A 9,558-nucleotide genomic window follows, 5' to 3' on the forward strand; every position below is an offset into this window, starting at 1 on the left:
GTTTAATTTGATCGGGAGACGTGTTCGTCGACGTTAACGTCAACCGACAACATCGCAAGAATTGGCCGTGGCACTGCAAGAGGAGTGGACCAGATTGTCCCAAATCGTGATTGGACGGTTGATTAGGAGCATGCCACGACGAATTGCTGAATATCTGAGGATTGGTGGAACAATTACTTATTATTAAGACAGATATCAAAAACGTCCATTTTTACTTTTGACAGTTTATCTCTTTGCGAGTGAAATGGGGCCGTCAGATAAGCCGCCCATATGAACTGTTTATGTATATGTGTACGCAATTGGCCTGTTATGAACATACACTGGTTACCTTTAATAAAAACAGCAGTGCATTTCCGCAGTTTTGTATTGTTTCTGAATATCCCCTCCTTTTTTTAAAGAGTATATTTAATGTTATCATAAATATTTCAGTGGATACTCAAACAATATCATACAGACCGACAAAGAATGTTAACAGGGGGCTTTTCGAAACCGAATTATCATTGTGCAATCTACGTGAACAAATTGTTCGTTTTCAAAGACTGCCAGTCATTTTAATCTTTTATTCCCACGCACCAATTTTCGTCAAACACTAGCTACTAACCATGTTATATGAACCAAATAATATTATAAATTAAATTATATGTTTATGGCCCGTCTGCTAAATTTGATTATTACACCCGTCAACATATATCTTAGAAACGACATTATGTTTGCAATACAAATGTGACTAACTTTAAATTAAACATTTTGCTATTTAAATTATCACAGTTTACAATTGAAGTTATGACAAATTTTAAAAATTTGTTTTATATTTTTTTCATTTATTTGACTTGAAATTATATTTTAGAATATATTCAGCTAATATTTGTTTTTATTGGCGTATATGTTTAATCTTGTAAAGATGGCCATTTGCAGTTGGTGTTTCCATGCTATTTTTAATTCTATTTGAAGGCTAGAATGTCAAACGTTGGTAGTCAGCCCGAGAAGTTTACTCTACAAGATGATTTTGAAGAAAGACGAAAATTGAATCCCACCCAAATGGTAGCGAAAATAGACGAGTGGGTCAGAGCTGGAAAATACGAAGACGTGAGATTTTACATTCGATATTTTTCTCATGTGAAAAGTTCAAATGGGTAGGGGAGGGGAGGGGAGGGGAGAGGAGGGGGGCGGGATCGGGGCACTTAGTCTTCGTATATTTTGTCCATTGACCGGCATTTTGTCTTCTGGTTTGAATTGATTAGGTTTGTTTTATATACATGTATTGAGTTTGCACTGTCCTTTATCTTTAATCTTATCGTTACTTCAAAGTTACGTGAAATCAATACGTGATTCAATAATCTCACTCTGTGACCAATTAAAATGTAAATGTAGCATTTAAAGATGTATTATCTAAACAAATATAAATATTTGGCCGTTATTGCTATAATAGTTAAAAAATAGATAATGAAAAATTAATCTTTTCAAAATGTTAGCCAAAAATACCCTATTTTAAGCCCAGTTATAAAATGTGACAAGAAATATGCTAAATTGCCGCCATTGTCAAGTACTATTGCCATGATAATAAACGGTCTCGATTTTCAGTTAACAAAGACATGTCAGACATTGTCTAATTCATTCAATATCTTAGCCACCCGGTTTCTAGATGGGCTTGGCATGTGACAATGTGCCTAAATAATAATTTATATAACATTTGAAGCCAGAGAAAGACGTGCAACTGGCAGATTTAGCTCTTGCATAATGCTTATTTATATACTGAAGATGGGGTTGCCAAGGTTATCGATTTTAAGTCTGTTGTTATTGATAAAAGTCAACAGTATTAAATAAATGGAAATGAGGTTTAACGTCCCGATTGTGTGCACCAACCGGGATAATGAAGAAAGCACAGACGTTGACTGTTAAACTTTCCAAAATTCTTACAAAAAAACAATGTGCGAGATAATTCGTTTTTTATCTAAAAATAAAATAAAACCCTTTCAACGGATTAAGAAAAATTTGCTGAATAAAATAAAATATTTTAAAATGTATAGTGCAAGGGACTGACATATAGATGGTTTAATACAGGGCAATATTATACAACCGATATGATGTATGAACCGGTTTCACTTGCAGGACAAGGACAGATGTCTAGTCGTTCGGATGGGACGAAAAACCGAGGTCCCGTGTACACATTGGTGTGCACGTATGCACGTAAAAGATCCCATGACAGTTGGAATTTGATATAAGAGTAGGCCGTAGTGCCGCTGTCCGGGCAAATTTTCCCTCATAACACACTGTATGGCGTATGTCCGTCTTCATTAGCCCAGTTTGGAGCAGAACAGTAGGGCGTTAAACCCCATTTCATTTCACTTGCAGGACATGGATTCTATAGGTAACCAAGGATACCATATTGTTAGTAGAACAGTAGGAGAATATTATAAAACAAACCGAGAAAATATTAAAGTTATAGATGTCGCTGCTGGTACTGGATTAGTATCTGTGGAGGTAAATAATGTTTACTAAAGGCATATTTTTGCTTTCAAGAACAAGACTTCATTATAGATAGACAGGGTGTCCTGCTGAATACAATGATACATCACAGGCTATCCAAGTTTGCATGAGACGTCTGGTAAGCGTTATGTTAAATTGCCAAGTCACTCTACAAATTTAAGGCTGGTGATACAATACATTACGGAACAGCTTTCCTTAGTCGCAAGAAAATAATACAAACAGTTGATTGGATTGATATTGACACGCCCACGTAAGGTACATTTTGAATGTCTCATATGTTTGCGGTCACACATCAGTTCTTTGTTCAAATAATTACCAAATTAAATAGTCCACTTACTGTTTAGTTGATATGATCCATTATATCTTTTGAGTTATGTATTCTTTGATTTACTCTTTAGCATCTATTAGTACAGTACTTGTGAAAGAAACTATGCTTTTTGTAACTCTACGTTTTTAGCTAAAGAAACTTGGTTTCAAAGACATGGATGCTGTTGACGCTAGTGAAGAAATGATGAAAGTTGCAATTAAAAGAAATATCTTTAATAAATACTATGTAGAGTATGTTGATGGTCATAGACTGCCTATTGAAACAGGTTAGCTTTATAGATCTTGGGACGAATGGTGGGCTCTTTTTTTTCAAAAGAGTGTGATGCGAGCGATAGCCTAGTTCAAAGGTGAAACAGGCGCCTACGTCTCAAACGTTCAATTAGTTTTGTACAAAAATTTAAAGGGGCTTATGCTCTGGGATCAACACTATCATGCTAAACTATCACTGTTTAGACACAGTATCTAGAAACAATCTTTTTTTCCACTTGAAAAACAAAGTACACCAATTAGGCATTCATATCATATAAATTTCGTATAATTGTATATTAATTCACACCCGCCATTGCCACTGGAATCCATTATGACCTCTATTTAATTTCATTTCAATTCCATATATTTTGTAGATGCCTATGATTGTGCTGTTGTATCCGTGCGATAGCCTAGTTCAAAGGTGAAACAGGCGCCTACGTCTCAAACGTTCAATTAGTTTTGTACAAATATTTAAAGGGGCTTATGCTCTGGGATCAACACTATCATGCTAAACTATCACTGTTTAGACACAGTATCTAGAAACAATCTTTTTTTCCATTTGAAAAACAAAGTACACCAATTAGGCATTCATATCATATAAATTTCGTATAATTGTATATTAATTCACACCCGCCATTGCCACTGGAATCCATTATGACCTCTATTTAATTTCATTTCAATTCCATATATTTTGTAGATGCCTATGATTGTGCTGTTGTATCCGGTGGGTTTTCACAAAGTTTTTTGCCATGCAATGCTTTGTTTGAAATTGTTAGAATCGTTAAACCAGGTAGTTATTTAAAACGTATTTTATTACAACAACATGTTGTTTTCGTTCCGTATATTCGGCTGGAATAAACAATTACCAAAATGTAAAGAGTACGAAATTTGGGTACAATTTTGTTGAATCCTAAATGCGCGCATTAAAATTAAATCATTTATTTGTACACTTACAATTTCTCCAAATTATTGACACAACCCTTTCTTGAAGAAAAATGAAGACATTTAAAGCATGGTAAAATTGCAGGCGAATCGGTGTTACTTTTGTATTTACTATTTAAACTGTCTACTCAAATACAACGGATGAAAGGTCAGGTTTGATCAATTTTTTCAAATTTGACCAGTTTTAAAGAAAACATCGTAACATAAATATTCAGAAATGCATTGTTTTGTGGCGGGGGTAGCGTAATTAAAATCCTGGGGCCATATGTAATAAATAAAAAATAATAAATATGATCCTGGCCCGATAGCATCAGTGTGTAATTACGGTATTTGCTCTACGGCCATGTGTGTCTACATGCCACCACGCGGGCTTGGCAATATTTACCCACTGTTGTTAATCGGGTCCTTTGTAATAATTAAATGATTTTGTTCGTTCCTATAGGTGGTATCATATGTATAGAAATGATAGAAAGCAACTTAAATCGTGTACCAGAATTTGTAGAGAGACTAGAACCATTATGGAAGAAGTTTGCTATGGAAGGAGTATGGGAGGTGTTGAAAAAGGATATTATACCAGAACTTGTAACAGGAGAGAACGGATTATTAATGATATATAAAGTTTTAACATCTGAGATATCTTTTCCACAGTTACCTCCGCTTTAATGATAACTTCATTATCACAATGTGGAAGGCGTATGGGAGGTATTGAGAAGGGCTGCTATATCCGAAATTGTTACAGAAGAGAACGGATTATTAATCACATATATAGTTTTAACATCATCATTATGAATAACACGGTTACCTCTGTTTTAATTGGGGGTCGGATGGTTAGCTCGTGCTCGCTGTATCATAAGGCCTGTCATTGAGTCAACTGGCGTGGTTTCGATTCCCCTGTCCAACTTCGTGGGTTTTCTCCGGTTCCTCCGGTTTCCTCCTACTACTAAAAACTCCTACGGGCTTGCGAATTAATGAAATAAAATTGAACCATATTATGTTTGTCCAGAAATGACGTAGTTTGTGTCCAATGGACGTTACACCCCATTTCTCTCTCTATCTCTCTTTGATAACTTCATTAGTCGTCTTGTCACCGATCTCATTATTTGTGTATATAAAAAATTTTAATGGATTTGACGGCAATTTTCTTTTATTTTGATCGGCAATTCTGACGGTGGAATAATCTGAGGCTGAATTGCATTTACTGAAATGTATGATACGTGGTTAGAAAGGAATTTTACTATGCATGACAAGGAATGAATGAATGAATGAATGAAATGGGGTTTAGCATCCTACAGTTCTGTACCTGCAGTGTGATATGGTGGACATTTTGGCCAGGGCACCAAGTGATTTTTTTACGTGCATGCCAATTCTTACACTAGACATCGGTGTTTCCTCCATCCCATCCGAACGACTAAACGCTTTTACTTACCAGGCCTCACGCCGGAAAATCTCAAAGAACTCTCTCGGTCAACACAGGGAGCAAACCTGAGTCACCGCGGCTCCGACATAGTAAGGAGGAAATGTTACACTCCATAAATGCCTCTGTAATGAAACTATATTTGTCCCAGTCTTGTGTTATTTGCGGGGGGGGGGGGACGGGAGTGAAAACAGGAAAGCCCCCCCCCCCCGCACACACACACACTAACTGAATGCCTCCAGAGGCTAATCGTGCCTTCGTGCATTTCTCCTAACTACATCTCTAAGCATACGGGTTCAGACCTCAACTGGCCATTTCCATGCATTTTTACCTACGGAACAGGACTATATAAGTCAAAATATGATGTTGAGCTGTATTGGTATGATCATCGACACACCTACAATTGTGACGCTATAAAATTAACATTGTTTAAAGGGATATTCTTCCGGGTTTAAACACAAATACAGAAGGGGATTCGGCGGTCATAAAAATACAACAAACGAACGATATATTGAAGTCTATTTTAAAATAACACATGATAAAAGCCCAGCTGAGAAAAAAAATTCTATTATTTATTAGATAATCATTTCTATGTTTTATATTAGATTAACCCCCAATCATGTTCTTTTTAAATTCCTAGTTAGTTGCCTTTATTAATTCAAAATTTAAACTCACACATCGTAGCGAATGATTAATCTTTTTCTTTTAGTCGCTTCGAACATGATGGAAATCACCCAATCACTGAGAACTTTATTTTATTGCGTTCACAAGCTCTAACAGTCATAATGGGAACGCTAGAACGCGTTTAAAATTTTAGAATTGTGTCGGGTTCTTTATAATGCCACACCGAGTCGTCTCCCCCAGTTTTACAAAATTCTGGGAATCACATCTCGTTCAAAATATTCCGTGAATAGTAAAAGGGGGATAACCCATATCATCAAAATACTCGACCGTGTTCCTCGTGCCCCACTAGGTTTTATCAAATCACATTGAGAACTGTCTCTTCGAGTTCACTGACTTTAACAGTCAAAATGTGAATGAAATAATAACTACGGAAAACGCGTTCCATATTTACGATTCGAATATTGAACTTTGATAGCATTTTTCCTATGCCATTATGAACAGATTCACCAAGTATTCAAAGGATTTCGTAAATTTAACTATAAAAAATACATCATGAATTTCGAGAAGGTTCCTTTAGCTGCAAGTTAACAAATCCACCAAGTTTTAAAAACAAAACATAGAGAACGCTATCCCGTAACCTGATCACAAGTTTAAAAAGTCAAAATATGACCGGAAAGACAACCCCGCAAAATGTTTTCGAAATTTACCAGGGCCACAAAAAAATGAGCCTTCTCGTTGCAATCACGATCGAAAAATTCTTAATTGCGATAGGAGCCTGTCAGTGAGCAAACCCAGCAATATTGAAAATAAAAATCCCCCAAGAGTCCGGCGTGTGGAGTAGTAACAATAAATCATCGAACAGTGGCGTCTTTCTTATAACCCAATCAACAATTCCTGCTAATTTAAAAACAAAAACGATACCTGGAAAACTAGTAGAGAAATTACTCGAAACTGACGACGAGCGACCGATCTCCGGATTACAAAATACGTCCACATAAAAGGCAATCTTACAAAAACCGATCTTTGTTTCACTAGACCCAAGAAACTACCCCTGTGAATTTGATAAACAATCCTTCAAAACAAAATTCTGACTTGCAAAGAAGTAATAATACATTGTCGCCGAATTTTGTTTTCTTATTTTAAGATATGAACTGTTAACTTCCTGTACGTATATAAAAATAAATGCAGCGGGGGGGGGGGGGGGGCTGCAATACACGCAGATACACAGTGAAACAGTCACCACCTTTATAAAGACCAAGTTCCTCGTTTAGTTTTTCATTTTAGAGTTTTTATATTTCTCCCTTGCTTTCTTTGCCAGTATGGTAATCGCGTGACCTTCTGACCATTTCATCTTGCTACAGTCTTCAGAAGTAACACTGAACGCATCGTGCCATTGAGTTTTAGCGAACAAAACCTCTGGTTTTAATTTCCTACCAAAATTACAGTAATCAGCTACACCACTTAAAATCTTCTTAAAGTTATAAACTTCCTCGAAAAAACTAACGTGCTGTCTCTTTAATATATTCCAGAATTGTTTATAAAAATAATCGTACAGGGGAACATCGACGGGTTGTATAGCTTTAATCATCTGTCTATCCTTCTGTGACAAAGCGTAACCCCTTTTCTCGAAGTTCACATTTCTCTTGATGTACAGGATGTCTTTAATATCCCAACACAACTGGTGTCGGAGATAAACCAAAGATTCGTCAAAATATTCCATAATCATAACAAAATCATAATCTTTATCGATGTTGTCAATGAACCTGTCTACTTCTGTTTTATTAACTTTCCCCCGCGGTAGAAATCCTAAATCGTAACTAGGACCCAATACTCCATACGGAAATGGCTTCTTTAAAAGTGCTTTAGAGAAAATGTAAGGGTTGTCTTCTGATTGGGGATAATCCTCTTTCATTTTAGCCACCAATTGGTAGTAGAAGGTATACGAAATGAAACGTTCAACTGGGTCTCTTAATATGGCAACATAATACGAATTGTTCGGAAACAGTCGTTTAAAAATATCATGGTCATGAACACTGTGAACAAACATGGTGTTATATGACTCTCCTTCTGGGATGGGTATAATCTGAGACATGTATTGCTCTTTCAGACGATTAAGAACCCAGTAGCTTTGTTCTGTTGGGTCTTTATCTGGTAGGAGAGCATTTAATGCGTTATTATATGTGTAACGTTGTAATATATTTGCTACGGTTGAACTTCCACATTTATGAACTTTTAAAAAAACGATATTATTCTGTTTAGCAATACAAATCGGGTTTGGCTCACTTGTGTTGGTTGTCTGTACTTGTGTTGTAGTATGGTCCGTTGTTGTTTTTGAATGCGCCGTCTTCATAGTTTCATTTTGGGTTGAAAACTCGTTACTATTGCTTCTACTAGCAGGTATAGCTATTGGTCGTTGTACATCGTTAGCAGTGACGATTTTTTTTCTACCCACAATTAAGTGAATACACAAAATTCCGAGAAATACAAATCTGTAATTAAGTAAGACAAATTATTATTAGTTCTCAGAAAAAAAATCCTTTAATCTCTCAACTGCAGAATTAGGGACGGGGTGACAGGTGACGGTAATTTATTTCCAAGTCAATTATGAGCGTACACTCGTATTAAAATGATATGGATTTCTGACATTAATGAACCCATTGATAAGAGGTACACAAAACTTTCATCCAATGACTTAAGCATTTAAATGAAGTCCCACACATATGCTTTGTACAATGTATTATCTGTTGCAGTGGTGTACTGAGGTTTGGTGAGGACCTGAGCCAACTCACTAAATCAATGCCTGTAAGCCTCAAGCTAACTGACCAACATTTTAATACCTAAATGGACGATTTTTGCCGAAAACACTAAGTATATTTAGAATTGTACGTCCATGTAATAAAATTGAAAATGCATGTTAAGTCTTTGTGTGTATGAAATATGAAAAACGGATTAGAACGACATTACAGCAGAGTATACTAATTTTTAAATATGGCACCAATTCAGGGCAGAGATCTATTATCAAAGTAGATAGTTCTCTGTGTGTTGAATGTAACAGAATTAGACAAGCCTTTAGCTTCATACTTACGATATAACAATAAACAATCTTTGCTTCATGGTCCTCTGCAGAATATACACCTGCATAAAAAATATCGGAATTTATTACGTGTGAGAGACTGAGAGAGAAAGAGAAGGAGAGAGGGGGGAGGGAGAGAGAGGGAGGTCATTTTGGGACTAACATATGATTCACCCGTCACTCACCCCCCCTACACACCCCCACTCACCCAAACACACATTGCGTTACAAACGAGCAATTATTTACTTTTACGGCAATTTCCAATAGCGGAATTCCATTTCATTTTCATTTTCATTTAAGATATGATTCTGCCCTAGATCAATTTCAATAAAAGGCAAATGTTGATTAATAAGAAATATGTATGATTATTGAAAATGTGACGAACTAAAATAAATTAAACAAACACATGTTACGTAAATGGCGTATATCTCAAATATTAGAA

The 9,558-nt window shown here is 36.0% G+C and overlaps 1 protein-coding gene and 1 long non-coding RNA gene across 8 annotated transcripts in view; one reads left to right on the forward strand and one right to left on the reverse strand.

The window, feature by feature from the left end:
* LOC126826938 (uncharacterized) overlaps window positions 1–5,131 on the forward strand; it is a 28,221-nt gene extending 23,090 nt beyond the window's left edge. For all 7 annotated transcript variants that reach the window (XR_008788852.1, XR_008788850.1, XR_008788849.1 and 4 more), the window contains 5 exons: window positions 952–1,086; window positions 2,353–2,481; window positions 2,945–3,080; window positions 3,761–3,853; window positions 4,448–5,131. This is a non-coding gene — a long non-coding RNA (uncharacterized LOC126826938). The remainder of the gene's footprint in view (window positions 1–951; window positions 1,087–2,352; window positions 2,482–2,944; window positions 3,081–3,760; window positions 3,854–4,447) is intronic.
* Window positions 5,132–5,924: 793 nt separating this feature from the next.
* On the reverse strand, window positions 5,925–9,165 carry LOC126826930 (galactose-3-O-sulfotransferase 2-like). Its single transcript, XM_050556085.2, has 2 exons — window positions 9,129–9,165; window positions 5,925–8,532 (listed from the first exon to the last, which is right to left on the reverse strand). Exons 1-2 carry the CDS (start codon window positions 9,155–9,157, stop codon window positions 7,311–7,313), a joined length of 1,251 nt encoding a protein of 416 aa, XP_050412042.2. The 5' UTR covers window positions 9,158–9,165; the 3' UTR covers window positions 5,925–7,310.
* Between the last annotated feature and the right edge of the window lie 393 nt (window positions 9,166–9,558).

The sequence above is a fragment of the Patella vulgata genome, chromosome 7, assembly GCF_932274485.2.
Source record: "Patella vulgata chromosome 7, xgPatVulg1.2, whole genome shotgun sequence".
In the NCBI taxonomy this organism is placed as follows: domain Eukaryota; kingdom Metazoa; phylum Mollusca; class Gastropoda; family Patellidae; genus Patella; species Patella vulgata.